The sequence below is a fragment of the Rhinolophus sinicus genome, chromosome 14 (genome assembly GCF_057876585.1).
Source record: "Rhinolophus sinicus isolate RSI-liver-muscle chromosome 14, RSI-T2T, whole genome shotgun sequence".
Lineage (NCBI taxonomy): Eukaryota > Metazoa > Chordata > Mammalia > Chiroptera > Rhinolophidae > Rhinolophus > Rhinolophus sinicus.
In genome coordinates, this window is record NC_142514.1 from 46,165,285 (window position 1) to 46,185,316 (window position 20,032).

The 20,032-nt window shown below is 36.5% G+C and overlaps 1 protein-coding gene across 1 annotated transcript in view; it reads left to right on the forward strand.

Moving 5' to 3' along the window:
- The first annotated feature begins 7,319 nt into the window (after positions 1-7,319).
- ALG6 (ALG6 alpha-1,3-glucosyltransferase) overlaps positions 7,320-20,032 on the forward strand; it is a 43,357-nt gene continuing 30,644 nt past the window's right edge. The window contains exons 1-3 of the mRNA XM_074334840.2: positions 7,320-7,455; positions 11,463-11,733; positions 18,899-18,983. Coding sequence (XP_074190941.2) covers positions 11,652-11,733; positions 18,899-18,983 — 167 coding nt within the window. The 5' untranslated portion in view covers positions 7,320-7,455; positions 11,463-11,651. The remainder of the gene's footprint in view (positions 7,456-11,462; positions 11,734-18,898; positions 18,984-20,032) is intronic.

The following is a 20,032-nucleotide window of genomic DNA, read 5'->3' on the forward strand; positions in this document are numbered from 1 at the left end:
TACAGCTTTGGGTAGGGGTTTTGAAGACACTTTAATTTTTTAATTTCTCCTTATCATACATTCTTGGGTTGCAGATTTGGGTGTCATAATTGAAGGGATAAGATGCTTTCCTCCCCTCGCTGTCATCTCTAGATCCTGAAAGAAATCCTGGAGGAGAAAGGGCACCTAGAGGGTATTTCTCCTGCTTAACTGACCACTATGGATTCAAAAACAGTTTACTTCTGTTCAGTCCAGCTCTTAACTCTGGAAAACTCACCCAATCAATTATAGAAAATAACTTTTATAGATAGAGTTTTTTTCCCCAAACCTGTCTTCACTGCATATCCAGGAAGGATTATTTTCCTTTACACCATCAAAGCATCTAAGTTCTTTCCTTCATTTTATGAGAATCATTCAGGTGATATGTAGTAGCTACTACTATTGGGCATATGTGGTATCTCATTTAGATTTTTAAATCCATGTTCCTAGAAGCAGAGTGTTGTTGACAGTATCTGCCATCTCCTTTCTCATTAAAACCAAACCCCAACTCACTGTAAAACAAAATGGTGATAAAACATATTTTTTAGTTTGTGTCCCACCCTCTCGTCAGTGCTTGTTTTTAGTTTGATAATCTTTAAAAAAAATAATAAATTGGTGAGCAAAAGCAAAAAGCCAAGTAGGAAGCAAAGGTATTATTTTGTAACTTACCCTGTTTCTCTGCTATGGAGTTTCATTCTTTACTGTAAATAAAAATTTATTTAAAAATTTGACTTTAAATCTTGATGTATTTACTGTAAAATTTATAAGTTGGAACCTCCTACCATCTTGATTTATATGATTTTAAAATGGAGTTCTTATCATTCTCCTCAGGGAGACTTTTTGGTTTGAATAGTTCTTCCTGGCAGGTTGCCTCCTTTATATTTAGCCCAAATTTTCATTTTCAAAGACCGTTTTAGACAAGTACCATGATAGCTCTAGCCAATGGATCTGTGTGCCACATAATAGAGTGTGACAATCCACTGAGTTGTGAAAGATACTGGAGATAAAGTAATAAAGTAGCATTTGTATTATCACATTGGCTTTACAAATCTACTTAAACACTTACCCAACAGTGTTACTCATTATTGGAAATTATAGATGTTTATAATTCTCCAAAATGTGTTGGGCTAAGTTATATCATATATTGTATATTTAAATTTAAATTCTAAACCCTGGGCTGAGAGAGATGTAGATTTGTTACACTCCTTGGAGGTTTGGGGACCATGAACCAATGAATATATTACATTGACACATTAAAGAACTCGTTTTATCTCTAAAGCTATAAGCACCATCCTATATTTTAATAACTTTTAAAAACAGAGTTTTAAAATCTTATGATTTTTATAGAACTTAGACTTCCACACCAAATTATATCTGTGGACCTTTATAGGTTTACATTATGTCTTATTTGCATCTAGACATAAAAATATAAAAATATGAACGTGTATTCTTAGAATTGTTCCTAGATTCTATTACAATAACACTGTTTGAACTATGTGGCAGGAGTATGTATTATTTCTTTTATGGTCCACATTGACAAAATTATTTTTATATGTATATTATATACATATATATAGTTGAAAAACATGTATTTGTATGAGAGTAATTCCAAGTGACATCTGAAATGACAGAAAAATAACAATGATTTATATTCTCCTTGGCTGTATATGATATTGGTCTAAGAACTTTTTTAGGGCAGGCTATGTATTCCATAAATATTTGTTGAATAAATGAGTATATCCATAGGTAATTATAAATTAACTTGATTAGCTCCATTTAAGCAGTACAGAAATTTAAATCACTCTACTCAGTGATTCTACTCAGAATCACAGTAGGTAACAATGCAGTTTAGGTTGATTTCACTTTGGTCCCATTCAAATATGAGGTTAGTTGCTGAAGTCTCAAAAGCAATTTATCTCATCTATAAGGTTGTTTGGTGGTTTGAAATAAGGACAACTCTGTGTGTGTGTGTGTGTGTGTGTGTGTGTGTGTGTGTGTGTATGTGTATAAAAGAGAGGGAGAGGAAAGGTAAGGGAAAGAGGAAAGCTGAGGGGGAGAGAGAAGGGAAGGGTAGCTGAAATACTCTATAAAGAGAATCCCATATCAACTATATTTGTCCACCCAGTGGAATGATTTATATAACAAAGCAGAATAATCACTTGATTCTTTTTCTTTATTTACCAATTTTCAAAATAATGAATGGTTTACTAGCTTCCTCCATTGATGACCTTTCCTTTTTTTGAAAGTACCTTCATGAGCTAGTGGAGAACACAACAGACAATTCTACAATTTACATTTGATGTGTTTCAATCCACGGTAGTTAATACGCTTACTTATGCTCAATGTGTCCCATTAATGGTCAGCGGGAGTCTCTTCAAGTTGGCTCCTGAGTTGTTTTGACATTGATTCTAGTAGTCTTTGATAGTTTCCTTGATATCTGGTATAACACAATGTTCCAGATTTTTTTTTGTGTGTTTCTTTTCCAAACCTGTAATTAGCTATTTCTACAAGCATCCTTTGTTCCTTTTAATAAGAATGGTATTTCAAGACCACAATCTGTGTGCTAAGGATGCTTATTGTTATTGAGTTGGTCTTTGTTTTTAGTTCTTTCAGTAAAGAGCTAAAATATGTTTTCTTTCTATTCCCTTCCTTCTTTCCTTCCTTCCTTCCTTCCTTCCTTCCTTCCTTCCTTCCTTCCTTCCTTCCTTCCTTCCTTCCTTCTTCTCTTCCTCTCTCTCTCCCTCTTTCCCTCCCTCCCCTTTTCTCTTCCTCACTCCCTTCCATTCAAAAATTCAATAAAATAAATCATGAGTTCATACTGATAGTTAACTTCTGTCTTACACCTCTAACTCATTTTCCCCACACCAAGAATCCTGGTATCAAAACACCAGGTATGACAAAATTTGAATATCACATAAATCTTCATTTTCTTTATCCCACTTTACACATACAGTAGTCTTAGAACAACAACACTAATTTTTTTTTTTAACTGCTTCCATTCCCCCCCTTTCTTCTGCCTCTCCCCCGCCTCCTCCCCGCCTCCAGTTCAAGCTGTTGTTTCTCAGTGTAGTTGTGTAATACAGCTTCCTGGCCTATGCTGGTGTTATGAGCTTTGTGCTCAACAACAATAATCTTAATACCAACATTATGATTACTATTATTTTGTTTTTGTTTAACAGATCTTTTTTCTTAGGGTATACTGCATTAGGAATCTACCATCAAATCACTCTTTTAAAGTTACTTGGAACAGTTATTCTCTGTACATTGAGCCACCAACTGGATACACATTTAAGTCATTTTGTTCCTCTTTATTTCTGATGTTTAGGGATTGATTTTCTCCATTTGATTTTGTTTTTATAATTAACCTACTTTTCAAAATTCATAGTCATACTAAGGACAGTCATGTCAATGTTTTGTATTTCTTGTATGTGCAATTTCTGCACTTTTGAGCTTTTATATATAACTGAAAATGAATGAAAGTAACTAAGATCTGTGTTTAATCATAGTTCTGACATTTGCTGTATCTCTTAGAGAAATTATGCAATGTTTCAAACCAGCATTTCCAATAGTGTGTTTCATGGACCACACTGTACAATGGGAAGTGGGGTGTGTTGTGAGGATAAGATTTCATGGATAAATAAGCCTAAAATTTTATGCAGTTGACCCTTGAACAACATTGGGGTTAGGGGCACCGACCTCCAGACAGGCGAAAATCTGCCCATAACTTTTGACTCCCTAAAAACTTAGTTGCCTCTAAGTTTCCATGGGGGATTGGTTCCAGCTCCCCGCCCCCATACGCAAAATCCCAGCATGCTCAAGTCTTCTATATAAAATGGTGTAGAATACAGAAGGCCCTCTGCATCCATGAACTCCCAACCACAGATTGAAAACAGTATGGATATTTATTGAAAAACAATCCATATATATTTGTAAGTGGACCTGCACAATTCAAACCCACGTTGTTCAAGGGTCCACTGTATTCTCTTGGAGACTTATGATGTATATAACAAATAAAAGGCTTTGAGAAGACCTGGAGTAAAGAATCCTTTTTAGATTTGTATAACCCATTGTTTTCAAATTTATTTGTCTCTGCATCAAGAGACTGTCCTCATATATATTACTGGAGATGCCAAAACAATATATACACATGATTTGTATTCATCTCTTGTTATTGGTATATATTGAGTAGTACAATTTTAATACAGTTTTTTCCTTTCTTAAAATGTGTATACATTTTTTTGGTACCCTTTGTATATACAGTAGTTATTGCCCTGGTAGAGAGTTCTGTGGAACATGCTTTGGAAAACATTCTCAAGTTTTTTTGTATGTCAGAAGGAGATAACAATACCTCCTCTACCATTCTCTCAGAGTTGTTGTGAGGACCAAGTGAATTGGATATGAAAGACTTTTAGTATATAAAAGAGACTACTATTTTGCGAATGGCTATATTGAAACTTGTAAATGTGGAGGTTACCTCTAACTCTATGCTACTTAGGTGGACTTATTCTCTGGGGCAAAGGTATGATGAAACTTGGAGATTTCAGAAGAATGGAAAATGACATACAAGGATCAGTTGAAGAAGACGTACAGACAGGAAAAAGGATTCTATTTCAAAGAACAGCTATGATCAGATAAATGGTTTTCACCTAGATTCAGAGACGTCCTGGGCCTTATATAGAAAAGGGCTTGTTTTCCTGGTGGGTGGAAGTGAACTAGGAAAGGGAGTAGCAACGACTATAAAAGCATGATTTGTGTGAAGAAGTTTGCCTAGCACATTGAGTATTGACAGTAAAGTACTTTTGATAAGATATATATTTGTTAGGGTTGCCATGCAAAACACCACAGACGAAGTGGCTTAAACAACAGAAATTTATCTTCTCACATAGGTGGAGGCTAGAAGTCTGAGATCAAGGTGTCAACAGGGTTAGTTTCTTCTGCGACCTCTCTTCTTGGCTTGAAGATGGCTGTCTGTGTTTTCTTCATATGGTCTTTCCTCTGTGCATGGGCAGGTCTGTGTACAAGTTTCCTCTTCTTATAAGGAGATGAGTCATATTAGATTAGAGACCACCCTAACGACCTCAATCAAAATGCACTTACTGAGTGTTATGCATAGGTACTAGATGTTCAGAGGTGAGAATACCGACTTGAAGAAAAAGCAGGAGTAAGTATGTGGATGCAGTGGTAGGAGCAGTTCAAGTATTGGTTAGAGGCATTGAAATACCTTCTATTATCTATTCAATGAACATTTTAAGCACCAACTTTGTTCTTAATACTGTGCTGGAAGGGAGAGATGGATACCAACTTTCACCATTTGAAGATGTATATTTTCTTATATATTAATGTTTCTGAAATTATATGTGTTCATAACTAATTTAAGTGGTAACATTGTTTTCTTTCTTAGTGGTACATCAAATAATGGTGCTTCTTGCAATTGACAGGGCCAATTTGATTCAATAAAACATGATTTTTGGTTTGCCAAACATGGGTCTTGTTCACAAAATGCTTAATATGCATGATCTTGCAATAGAACTGGAAATCCTCCTATGATTGTAACCATGTAACACCCTTGACCAACTTGCTCTTTTCCTTTTGGCCTTAAATATGTGTTTACTCAAGTATGGTTGTCTATTTTCCCATTGTACTCTCACCCTCATTCTTCAGCCAAATGGAAGACTTTCATATCTGTTTCAGTCCCAACTTCTTTCTTAGGCTCTGATTCATAACTGGCACCTAAATAGTACTACTTTGTTGTCTTGATGTCACCTCAAACTCAATACAATGCATCATTTTCCCCTCTAAGCCAACTTTCCTTCTAGGCTTCCCTAGAATTTTCAGACCTAGTAAGTCAGACTTGAAATGTTGGGAGCTATCCTTGATTTTTCCCTCTTTTGTTCCACTTTTTCTACATATCTAGCATGTCACCAAGACTTATACATTCTTCTCGCACTGATCTCTTCTTTTCCAGTTCCATGATTACCCTCGCAGTCCAGGCCCTTTCCTAACCATGCAAGGACTATAATGATTTCTACCTCTTCCTCTGATTCATCTTATCTATTATCATCTCTTTAAATTTTCTCTAACACTGTACTATACACTTGTTAAAAGTCATTTAATGGCCCCTTACTAATCATTAAATAAATTCCAAACACCAGAGCCTGGTATTCAAGGTTCTCCACAATTATTCCTTTCCAGCTTCATCACCCACCATCTAAACTGGAGGAAGTGTTCTGCACTTTTCAGCTGCCACAAGTGTGGCTTGAACCATTTCCTTTGTCTACAGTCCTATTCCCATACTCTTGGTTTATGTAAGCCCAGGCTTTCCTTCAAAGCTCAGCTGACTCCTCCAGGGAGAGCATTTCCTGATAGTTTTTAGTTCACAGTGAACCCTATTCTCTGAAGTCCTATAGTGCTTAATGCATATACCAACAATCTGCATTTAGCATGTGCTCCCTTCTGTTCCTTTTATGCATGAAAACATCTTCTCAATAAGAATTAAATTTCTGGAGGGCAGGGACTTGGCCATATTTCTCCACGTTTCCAGTACCAATGGTTTTTAAAAATATAGAATAAAATTTTAGATCTGGAAGTTTACCTAGCCCCATTCACTCATTTCACAGATGAAGAAACCAAGATCCAGAGAGTTCAGAACCGCTTAGTATAAAACGATAGCCAAAGCTTTGCTGAAACTTATGGATTATAAATCAGAGGAGTGGGCTTATACAGAATGGCAGGATTTAGAAGGTAGGAAGGAGAGCATTCCCTGAACACAGGAGGGAATGTAGTTATTTTGGCAGGCAGGTTTGGGACTAGGTGATCCAAGCTGCCTGGTGGGGAACGTGCAGTGGCTACTAGCGGCTGCTTTTCTGCATAACCCACAGGCTCTCAAAAATGTCAGACGTTCGACAACGTTTCTTACATGAACTGACTTCTTAGCCTTAATACATTCTTCTTCGTAGGCATGCAGCTTGAAGAAAGCGAAGCATGTTGCCTTTTTGACTCCTTGAGGGCACAGGCCCAGAGGAAGCCCTACTGCCTGGTGGTGGGAACCAGCCAAGGGCTCTCCACTCTGTGCAGCGAGCCAGGACGCGCCCCTGGCAGGAATTTGTAGACTAGGCAGCAGCTCAGGCCTTGGCCACGATCCCGGGAAAGAAGAGCAAGGGGCTTTCCACCTGCCCCAAGCCTAACCCGGGCCGGAGGCCTCTCGGGTTCCAGCCGCTCCTGCCACGCCTCCCGAGTCGGCCGCCTCCTCTGTGCGCTCTCCCCGCCCCTCCCCTCACGCTCGACGGGCTCGCTCCCGCGCCGGGCTCGCGGGCGGCGCGCGAGCGTGTGAAGGCGGAAGACGGGGCGGGAGGGGGCGCTCTGCCGCGTGGGCGCGCGCGCAGGCGCCTTTCTGGGACCCGCTGCCGGCGCGAATCTCAATGTGCTGCAGGCCGCGGGGTAAGAGGCCGCGGTGCTGGGGTTCGGGACCGCTCCGCCACGGTGGGGAGGGGCTGGGGACTTCCGAGCCTGCGCGCAGCTGGTGAATGGGCTCCCGGGATCGGGTTCACTCCTAGGGCGGCCTCGAGGCCTCCACAGTCTGGCCTGCAGGCTCGCTTGGGGGTCGGGTGCAGGACGCGGTGGTGGTGGTGGGCCCCTTGGCAGGAGCGACTTGTTACCCTGTTCCTGTGATCCTGAGGGTCTGGCCTGCTGGAGAAAGTGGGGAGGAAGGTCGGGAGAGATCCCTTTTGCAAGACGTGCTCCCCTGGGACAGCAGCACTCCCTGGGTATGGTGTCCACCTTGGGGGAAGGACCTTTCGGACTAAAAGGAACAAATTACGCCCTGGGAAGTGGACGGCCGACTTTTCTTTTGCTGAATCGCACCCTGAGGGAGAAGTAGGACGGAAAACTGTGGCAACTTCCTGGCCCAGTCGATGGGTTAGAAAGTTACTGTATTTTGCTTTACAGATGGAAAAAATAATAACCCTTTTTACTGTTCAAGGAGAAGAGATAGGTTAAAAAGTCTTACATAATATCTTTAACCACAAAGAATTTGGTAAAATTAGGTACCATCCCTCTTCACACACGGAGATCTCCATTCAGCATACACTGATGCTCATCGACTTGGGATGCGGTTATACATCCAGATAAAACCCATCCTAAGGTGAAAATATCCTAAGTTGAAAATGCGTGTAATGCGCCTAACCTACCCAACATCATAGCTTAGCTTAGTCTACCTTAAACGTGCTCAGAACACTTACATTAGCCTGCAATTAATTGGGCAATGACTCTTGAGTTTCATCTCAAGAGTCATTGCCTTCCCCTTCCTCTCACCAGAAGCAAGAGACAGGCATTTTGTAGACAGAATGGGATGTGAAAACACAATATCCAAAAGAATGCTGGCAACAGTACACTGTAGAGTCTGGGTTGTTTGTTTACCTTTGTGATTCTGTGACTGACAGAGCTGTGGGCTGGCTGGTACCACTGCCCAGCATCAGGACAATCGTAGGGCACGTGGCGAGCCTAGGAAAAGATCAAAATTCGAACTATGGTTTCTACTGAATTCGTATCGATTTTGCACCATCGCAAAGTTGAAAATCCTAGGTCAAACCACGGTAAGTCGGGTTGGTCGGTACTTTATGAATACTTACTGTCAGCATTTTTCCTACGTGCAGAGAACAAAGTAACAGCTAAGACAGGAGGATGCCTGCTTGCAAGGAGCTTTATAGTCTAGTTCACAAATAAATGTAATTTCCTTTTATACTTTTTTATTGGAATATAACATGTACAGTGTAATACTGTACACAAATCATAAGTTGTAACCTGTTGATTTAGCATAAACACATCTTTTATCCACCACTCAAATCAAGAAACAATATTCACAGCACCTTTTCAGAAGGCTTGCCCTGGAGACCTCTCCCAATCGCCATCCCCTCTATCCTCCCCAAAGGTAATCTCCTGATTTCTACTTCCATAGATTAGTTTTGCCTATTTATGAGACTTTCATAAATGGAACCACATGTATTCTTTGGTGTCTAGCTTTTCTTACTTAAAATTGTTTGTGAGATTGCTCCATTATACTTGCTCCATTATACTTGTTTGTGAGATTGCACCAAAGAATACATATAATTTCTGATTAGTGAAAAGAATTAGGAAGAAAAATTACAGAAGTGTTACAGTAAGAGACAGAAACCTTAGTAGGGTGGTCAGGGATGATCTTTCTGAGAGGATGACTTGAAATATAATATGAAGGGTGAAAGATTGGCTAATGAGCTGTGTTAAGAGCGTTGGAAGCAGAGGGAATAGAAGTGAAAAGGAACTGAGGTATGAATGAACCTGACAGTTTCTAGGAAGAGGGGTAAGAACTTGTGGGAAAGTGGGAGGAGATGAAATTGGAGAGATAGGCAGGGTCAGATCAGAGGGTCTTATGGTTGGGGTATTTGGATTTTGTTCTAAATTTAATAGATGTCAGGAAGAGATGTTTTTGATGTCCTTTAGTTTCTAACGTGAGCCACTTGTGGAGGTTGGGAAGGGGAAGGCCTATCCATTTTACTCATTAAAGAAGCCCGAAAAATGTTGCAATACTGGGCAACTACTGGAAATTAGGGGAAACATTAACCAGTTGGGAGACCAAATCTTCTTTTGAATTGTCAGGATTTATATTCAGGCACATAATATGCTTCCAAAATCACATTTAATAGGCACTTTATAAGTTAGTTACCTGTTCTACACTCTATAAAATGATTCTTGTCAAGTAGTTGCTCAGCTTCTGTTGAAACTGTTAAAGAGGAACTCCTTTCTCATGAAGCTCATTTTATTTTTGGAAAGCTCTAAATTGTTAGAGAAATGTTCCTAATAATCAAAATACCTGTAACATTAGTTATCAGTTCTGGGTCCATACAGTACTAATGATTACCATCTGTTATCTACTGACCCCCCCTATCAATACACACATAGTTCAGTTTTTGGTTTGTTTTCTCACGTTTAAGTGCAGGACTTTGAATTTATCCCTGTCATGATTTCTGGAGTTATATTTGGTTCATTATAGATGTTATCCATCTCTTTTTGGATATGATTATTTAATCCATCAGTTAGCTATCCCTTTTACCACTTAAACTTGATCAACATGATACTAGGTAAGCATTATGTTCTTTTTAAGTGCATCATGATTATTAAGTGTAATTGGTAGTTTATTTTTTTTGTTACTTAAGGTTCTTGGGGAAGTACTTAAATATGATTATCTGGAACTGTGGATAATTAACTTGGTCATGTAAGTGATTTAAATTTCCAAGACAATATTGGTTAAGCTATATTTTTAAATCCAGGGATTAGCATTTGTGAAATTAATTTTAAACATGATGTCTCAGCAGAAAGTAGAGTGTTATTTTGCCATTTTGCAATATATAGTGCAGCATGTTGATAAAAGGGGCTTTTCAGGTTAGACTTTGAGAATTTGAATAGTTTATAATGGCTTATAACCTTGTCAAACCCAGACTCAACATCAGAAAGTGATTTAATATTAATTTTTCCTCTTTGCCTCTGTAATAGAACTTCTAGTGAACAATAAAATGATCAAAGGTAGATGCAGTAGGAAGGAGGAAAGAGGGAATTTATATAATCCAAATTTGAATAATGAAGTTACATAGCCTGATTAAATACTTTGTGTCATTCTACCTGATTGTGATGCTAGACTTCATTAGTTTTAGAGTTGGCCTTTGCTATTTTTATTTTAAATAAGAAAATAATTTTTGCCCAATAGGTGTAATTTGCCAGATTCCCTCTAAATTTTTCAGTTAATTTACTAATTTTATTTTTCTGAATATACTTAAAATATAATGTTAAAATGGCCTAGAATTCTTCAAAGCTTTATCCTTTTAAACTCCTCAACCCAAGGGAAAATGTGAAAAAAATGAAACATGTAACTGGTTAATTGAATTTTGTTCCTTCTTGTATTTTCTCTTAAAAGTTGGGGTTATTCTTATTGAATCTTGCAAAAAGGTTCATTCTTTAAGATGGAAAGTTGATGCAAGTATATTTTGGAAGGAAAGACATAAAAAAATCAAACTACATCAGTTACATTAGTGGAAAACTTTCTCAAACTAAATAGAAAGATAAAATTCCTCTTTCTCTTTGTACCAAAGATAAATCACCCCTTTGTTTACCTTCTGGTCTTATTTTTACCTGTGGGTGAACATGCTCTAGGTAGATTGACTCTTCTACTATCTGTATACCTCTGTTTTTCTTCAGATACGTTCCCTTGTTAGAGCAGATCCTTTTTCTATCTTTAGATATCCTGAGTCCCATTTAATAGGGAGATCGACCTCTCAAGGTGTATTTTCCAACTAGAGGACTAGAGCGTAAAGAACTTAAAACTAACCCCTTTCTATCTTTCTACTTGGTTTAATGGGTTTGTTGTTATAGGTACTATTGTCAGCTAAATATTGGTATCTTTCCTTTCTCTCCTCCAGGCCACTTCTTCATAGACTTGAAAATCAGTATTTAACTGTTTGGAAACGAAGCATCACTTAAAAATCCTCTCAAACTCCTAATTCCAAAGAATCGATAACATTCTCTGATCAAGAAAAGAAGTGACTAGGTGTTAAAAGTATTCTGGCACTGGTCCTGTTTTTTTCCCTCCCTAAACTTGAAGAAGAAATATGGAGAAGTGGTACTTGATGACAACTGTGGTCTTAATAGGACTAACAGTACGGTGGACAGTTTCTCTCAATTCTTATTCAGGTAACACATGTTTATTGTTTAAAAGATAGGTAAATATTCCTTTGAATAGTTTTTGTTTGTTTGCTTTTGGTAATAGTTTACAGTTTTCTGAACAGGACAGAAGAATTTCAGGCTTATTTTCTTATATGTATATAAGAAAATACATATAAACATCTAATTCTAACAAAATGCATTTGTATAAGAGCCCAGAATAGTTAAGACACTCCCAAAGCGGAACTACCAGTTGGGAGGACATGCCTCACAACATATCAAGACTTAATGTAAAATTATAGTAATAAAACATGGCAGTATCGAACCAGTGGTTCAAAATGGAGAAACAGAAACAGACCCATGCATATGTGAAAACCCAGTATAGACAGAGCTGGTAATGCAGATTAATGCAATAAATGAAGTAAAACAACTAATTATCCATATGAAAAAATTTTTAAAGTGGAACTCTATCTCACATGTTACACACAAAATTCAATTCTAAGGTGATAAGGACTTAAAAAGGAAAGATAAATCTTTAAATTTTTTAGAAGAAAATTTTAGGAAAATATCTTTGTGATATTTTTCTAGGAGTAGGGAAGGATTTCTTAAGATATAAAAAGCACAAATCATAAAGGAAAAAGATTGATAAATTTCATGACCTTAAAACAAAAAACTTCTGTATAGCATAGGGAATGTAGTCAATGATACTGTAATAACTATGTATGATGCCAGGTGGGTACTAGAATTATCGGGGGGATCACTTTGTAACTTATATAAATCACTGTGCTGTATACCTGGAGCTAATATTATATTGAATGTAAACTGTAATTAAAAAATTAAAAAATAAAAACATCAAAAACCTAAAAAATCAAAAATCAAAAACTCCTGTTCCTCAAAAGACACCTTAAAGTGTGAAAAGATAGGTCAGACACTAGAAGATATTTGCAACTTGTACAAAGGTTAGCTTCCAGAGTATACAAAACATAAGGAAAAAAAACCACACACAACAAAATACAGAATACATAAGAAAAAACCCTATAGAATTATACAAATGATTAAGCAAATATCACAGAAAAGGAAACAAATGGTCAATAAACACAAAAAATATGCTCAATCTTTTAGAAATGAATGAAATTCTAGTTAAATGAATTTAGCAATGAAGGAAATTCAAATTAAAACTACAATGAAATATCATTTCACAGATTCCAGCCTGGCGCAAATTCAAAAGTTTAACATGACCAAATGTTGTGAAGGGTGCAAGTAACTGGAACCCTCCCACTTGGGAACTGCCTCAATATTAGAAAGGCTTAGCATGGATGACCTTGATAAAATTTGCTCCAGGAATTGGCATAAATATTTTCTAGTTCATCTGTTGCCCTTGCTTTGTTCTACATCTGAGGTTCAGTGTGGGCTTAGAAATTGGACACAATAACAAGGACTTGACACTGTTGCTGGTTTGACAATGGAGAGGGCCATGTGAGAAGGAACACGAGTGGCCTCTAGTTGCAGAGAGTACCCCTAGCTGACAGTCATCAGAGAAACCTTGTACCTGTAGCTGAAAGGAACTGAATTGTGCCAATAGCCTGAATAAGCTTGGAAATGGATTGTTTCCCTGTCCCTCCAGATAAGAGTCCAGACAGGCTGATACGTTATTTTGGCCTTGTGATCCCCTGCGCAGAGAACCTATTATAGTTAAGCCCACACAGACTTCTGGACTACAGACTGTGAGATTGTAAAAGAATGTTGTCTGAAGCTACTAAGTTTGTATTAATTGTTAATACAGCAATAGAAAACTAATATACACATATATGTCTTTTTAAAATATCAGATTGTCAAAGTCCAGTGAAAAACCTTGTTGGGATTTTGATTGGAATTAGACATTCTTCAATACTGTTGATTAACTTTGGGGGGAATTGGCAATCATTAACATAGTGGGGCTTCTAATTCGCTAGTTAAGATGGTATGTTTTTCCATTTATTTAAGTCTTCTTTAATGTCTTAACAGAATTTTATAATTTTCTACATAAAAGTCTTACACATCCATTCTTAGATGTATTCTAAGGTATCTTAAATATTTTTTTCCCTACCATTGTGGATGGTATCTTTTTAAAATTTGCTTTTCTAAATGCTTGTTGTTGGGGTATAAAAATATGGCTCATTTTTTCTATTTGACAACCTTTCTAAACTCTTATAATTCTAATAACATATCTGAAGGGTCTTTTTGATTTTCTGTGTAAAAAAAAACGAAATGGTCTGGGACTAATGATATTTTTATTTCTTCCTTTCTACTGCTTACACTTTTAATTTCTTTCTTTTCTTTTTATTGCTGGGACCTATTTCAGTGTTGAATAGATGTGGTGATTCAGGCATCTTTATCTTGTTCCTAATTTTAACTTTTAATTCACAATTGAGTATGTTTTTGTTCTTTCTAGCATTGAGTCAACCTTGCATTCCTAGAATAACCCTATTTGTACATTAGTACCTGTTTTCACTATCTGAAAGAAACCTGAAGATTTTTGCTTTTACAAAAAAAAGCCATTTACTGTACTAATGTAGGTCTTTTGTAAAAGGGGGATACTCTTCACTTTATGCCATTTTAGCTTAGGAAAGTTTTCATAGGAATGATTTGCTTTCAGATAGCAGAGGAAACCAGTGTTATTTATTTATTTATTTATTTATTTATTTATTTATTTATTTAAAATATATTGCTAGATTTGCCTTAATAATATTTAAGATTTTAGCATCTACACTCTTAAATGGTCCCATAAGAAAGTCAACAGAACAAGATTACTTTTGGATTACTATATAAGAAAAGCATTGTTATTATATGTTAGAATATTTGTAGACATCTTTTGTAGGTAGTGATTCTGTCAGAATTCTCAACTCCATCATAAAGAATGTAACACTTAGCATTCACATGTGAAGAACTTCTGTATCATGGGAGGCCGAGAGAATTAATGAATAAATACATCTGTGTTTCCAGTAAGATTTTTTATCTCTATGAATTCAAATACTTTTTTTTTGTTATAATTTGTTTTTAACATTCTTATTTCAGTTTGCTTTTTGTTTTATTTTTGTTTGAAGATTGTGGTTAGGAAGCACAAGAATGAGGAAGTTTAGGTGAGCTTGGTCAGTATTGATCCATTATTTCTTCTTTGGAAATGCATATATTGGATAGGTAAACTCCTTATGTATATTATATTTTAAATTTTTCTCAAATTTATACCCCTTACATATACCCCTTACATAAAAGTGCTGCTTATATAATTATTTTTTTATAGATCTAAGAATATTGACTAAATATTGTTTGTTGCTTTTAAACAAGCCATGGAGAAGAAACAAATTCTGATTTTAGTATTGTTTATCGAATCTTGTAGAGATTCACAGTTCCTCTATACTTGATCCAAAGTGTTACCAATGTTTTTAGAGCAAATAGCAACACTTGAACCAATTTTAATAATCTTTTTTTCTAAGCTGTGTTCGCTGTTTAGGAGGAGAAAGTCATAGAAACTCAGTTTTTGTAACATAGTGTTAAAGTATGACTTGTATTTAGTTGGTTAGTTTCTCTCAGGTTACCTATTACTGTTTGTAATGTTTCTTCTTACCGGTATCATATAAAAGGGGGATTTTATTCTTGAAAATTTTAGCCAAATTAATTTCTCTTAGAATGTTTAAATGTAAAGGCAAGTAGTGTGTATTGTTTTCAAAGAAACTATGTGCTTTTTAAATTCTAATATAATTCTGAATAGTTTAGCCGTTACTAAAATGAATATTTAAGTGGTGCTTAAGCTTATTTTCCTGAGAATGAGACAAAATTGAAGGTTTGTAAATCTACATTAGTGTGTTTTCTTTATGTAATTCTGAATCTCATGTAAATGAATTTGTAGAATTAATCAGTGGAAGGAATCCTTTTTGTCCTTCCCAAGTGAAGCTCCCATAGGTACAGTTGCGCTGTCCTTCTGGGTTGCTTTAAGGGCACTTTAGCAGTTTTAAAAACTTAAGTACTAATTTCATAGCCAGTGTCAGCTGAATTTATTGAAGTAGGTCAGACTCTGGATAGAAACTTGTTTCTCAACCCTAAAGAGAGTCATTATCCATTCTTCTATTTGTTAGAGAATGGTAATAAATTCTTCCATACTGACCACAGTCTAGAGCAATTTCAGAAAATCTAGATAGCCGGATTTTTTTTCAGGTATAGGAAATTACTAAGATCCTCTCTGACTTTTATTGTCCCAGTGGACCAAAAACAAACAAACAAAAACAAAGCGAAGAAAAAATAAAATCAACTCCATTCCCCCTATAGACAATAGTTGTATTTCTAAAAACAGAAACACACACATCTATAAAATGCAGTTATGCATCTATACACATGCAACAATGCGGTTAATTCAATGAGGAATTATTTTCCCTTTTTTTATTGTAGATTATTCTCCCCCTCTTGTTCTGTTCATTGAGGAACTTTTTAATGAAAGCATGTACTATCTTCCTAGCAATATGTTTCTTTTGAACTCTGGAAAATCATAGGAACTAAAATTCTTATTTGGGTAGCAGTTAGGAAATTGTATAGTCATGTGAAAATGTAAGTATTGTGAGAAGTCAATAATTAATGATCAGTATGTTTTTAATTTATAAGGGAAGATGATTCTTGAACGTTGGATATAAGTTGACAGAAGAGATGTATGAATAGCGAGCAGGCAGCATGAACAGAGGCTTGGAATTTTAAAGTGTAAGACAGCAACTTAAAGATGTTTTTGGGCAAGAACCAATATATGGGCATTGTGTTAAAAGTAGCCTTGGCACAATTAATTGGTCTGTCATCACAAATTGCTTAATGTCGCACATTCAGTAAGGGGAAAATCAGGGATTCAAATCTTTTGAACTTAAAATCCTTGCTTTATCACACTGATTATATCAACATCCTTGTTATATCATCATTCACTGAGAATCTACTAGGTGCCATTTCATCCTGAGAATACAAAACTGAACCAGATACGGTACTTTCTGAGAGTGAGACAGAGGTGTGTGTGTGTGTACATGTACTATGGGTAATTCCTTGTGATAATCACGCAGTTCGTATGCTTCAGTGATGTTAATCTGCTTTCCCCATGATTTATCTCATAGTGGGAGTATCTCTTTGGATGGGGATTCTAGCATTTAAAGAATATTGTTATAATATAGCTGTTAAATGCGAAAAAGTCTACTTTGTAGTGTTTCAAAGCTGGACAAAACCTGGGTTGGATTTCAATGAGTGATACTATGTCATTCTCCAATATGGCCACACCTTCCCTAGGGATTAATGAGTATATTGGACTAGATGTGATTTTCTTTTTTTTTAATTATTTTTTTCAGTTACAGTTGACATTCAGTATTATTTTATATTAGTTTCGTGTGTTTAGACATTTATATAATTTATATAGTGACCCCCCCACCCATTAGTCTAGCACCCACCTGGCACTATCCATAGTTGTTGCAACATTACTGATTATATTCCCTATGCTGTTCTTTACATCCCCGTGACTGTTTTGTAACTGCCAATTTGTATTTCTTAATCCCTTCACCTTTTTACCCAGCTCCCTGACCGCCATCCTCTCTGGCAATCATCAGTTTGTTCTCTCTGTCTATGAGTCTATTTCTGTTTTGTTTGTTCATTTATTTTGTTCTTTAGATGGACTATATATGATTTTCATTTGCTGATTAAAAACCTGTGACTGTACTATACCTCTCTGGGCCTTGTCACAATTTTGTAGTCAACTGCTAGTTAAATAGTGGACTTTTACCGATTACTAAATGGAATTACTTTTATGTCATTTTTAAATGATTTAAGGTTAATAACCTACTTAACCAAATTGTGAAGCAATACAGAGTGGGGGCTAAGAGCATGGTTTATGGAGCCAGTCTGCCTGGGTTCAGATCCAGACTCTGCTACTTATTACCTGGGTGACCATTGCCTCCATTTTTCCAGCTGTAAAGTGGGGATGATAATAATGTGTACTTCATTGTTGTGTTTGGCATGTAGTAGGCACTACCAATTGTTAGTTATTAAAGATCCATTATCACTTTATTTGCAATTTTGAAATTAAAAGGAGTATAAATTGCCAGTTTTTTATATAACTCATTTGGCAGCAAAGCCTGACTTAACTGTCTTTGTAATATATAGTTTGTTTTTGGTTCTATACTTGACCTTAAGTTATTTATGTTCGTTTATAAAAACCCCTTTTCAAATACAGATTTGTTATTATTATGGTTTTATGATACTTATTGGACAGTATAGTGTTGTTGTTTTTTAATTGGGGAAGGGGAACAGGACTTTATTGGGGAACAGTGTGTACTTCCAGGACTTTTTCCCAAGTCAAGTTGTTTGTTGTCCTTTCAATCTTAGTTGTGGAGGGTGCCGTTCAGCTTCAAGTTATTGTCCTTTCAGTCTTAGTTGTGGAGGGTGCAGCTCAGCTCCAGGTCCAGTTGCTGTTGCTAGTTGCAGGGGGCGCAGCCCACCATCCCTGGTGGGAGTCGAACTGGCAACCTTGTGGTTGAGAGCCCGCATTCCAACCAACTGAGCCATCCAGGAGGCAGCTCAGCTCAAGGTGCTGTGTTCAATCTTAGTTGCAGGGGGCAGAGCCCACCATCCCTTGCGGGGCTTGAGGAATTGAACTGGCAACCTTGTGGTTGAGAGCCCACTCGCCCATGTGGGAATCGAACCTGCTGCCTTAGGAGCATGGAGCTCTAACCGCCTGAGCCACCGGGCCGGCCCTGGACAATATAGTTGACAGTCTCATGAAATAAAAATAAATTTGGATATCTTATAATTAGTATTTCCAACTAATTAATAACTAACATTAGTAACTAATTAATGTTAACAATATTTATTGAATGTTTACTGTGTGCCAGGTACTAACTATACTGTGCATTTTATATCCATTATCTTCTTTATTCCAATAGTCCTCTGGGTAAGTAGTATCGTTCCTGTTTTTAATGCGCTGACTTAGGGAGGTTAAGTGTCGCCTAAGGTCACACAGTCACTAAGTGTACTAGCTGTGCTAGGATTTACACCTTATTTCTGATTTTTTTGGTAACTTTTGTGTTTTTCTTCCCCTACAACACTTTCCCTACCTCTATAATTTAGGTAATTTTCATAAGGAAATAAAAATCCCTGATACACTAAAGTACTGTTTTTTTGCCATTTTTACTTTTCATCTTAGGTGCTGGGAAACCCCCTATGTTTGGTGATTATGAAGCTCAGAGACACTGGCAAGAAATTACTTTTAATTTACCAATCAAACAATGGTATGGATAATTTTAACTTGATTTTATTGTTTATCATAGTCAATTAATATAGATTTGAAGATATTTAAAAGGAAATAATGCTTTTTCTTTTCATGTTAAGCATCCTCATCTTTCTGTATACTGATGTCATGTACATTAATTACCTTGCATATTGTAGGCCCGTATTGAAATTTCATACTCCTGAAAGTTACCCCTATGCTCATTTACCAGCTGGAATATGGCCCTGAACTAGAACTTTGATTATAGAACACTAAATGCCTTAGAAGCTCCTCTGGACATAAATTGTGGAAGTTTATAGGCTAAACATATTTCCTCGGGAGGTTTTGCAAAGTTTCTCTGTTAGGGACGTATGAAATGTCAGAAAGGGTTAGCTGAGTGGTGAAGAGTATAGGTGCTAGAGTCAGACTGCCTGCATTCAGTTCCTGGCTCTACTATTTATTTACTAGCGATATGACCTTTGGCAGCTTATTTAACTTTCTCTGTTACAGTTTTATCACTTGTAGAATGGAAATAATAGAAAAACATATTTCACTGGGTTATTATGAGGATTGAATAAAATAATACATGTAAAGCACTTAGACCAGCGCCTGCAATGTAATGAGCTCTCAATAAATGTTAGCTATGGTTATGTCTTCACAGAAATTCATTCTTGTGTCATGTTTTTGAACATGTTCTGATAATAATTGATGACATTATTTATGGCCTTTACTGGATGCCTGCTAGATTACTTTATTAGAGATTGCCTATACAAAGTCTTCCTATTCTGTTGATTGCTTTGTTCACTGCTTTATATATAACTCCTTTATGAGAGAGTTTCATAGAACTTCATGTAATGAAGTTAACCCTCTGTTAATGGGTTGGCTTACCCTAGTCAGAGTTTGGAGCATTTAAAATAGAGATTGGCTAAATATTTGGCACTAGCCTTTGTTCTATTTTGAGTATCTTTCAGATCCTCAGACATTGATTTAACCAGTGAATAGTACAGTTCAGATTATTAGTATATTCTTAATGTTTTTGTCTAGCTTGATTGGTAGAATAGGGTAATATTT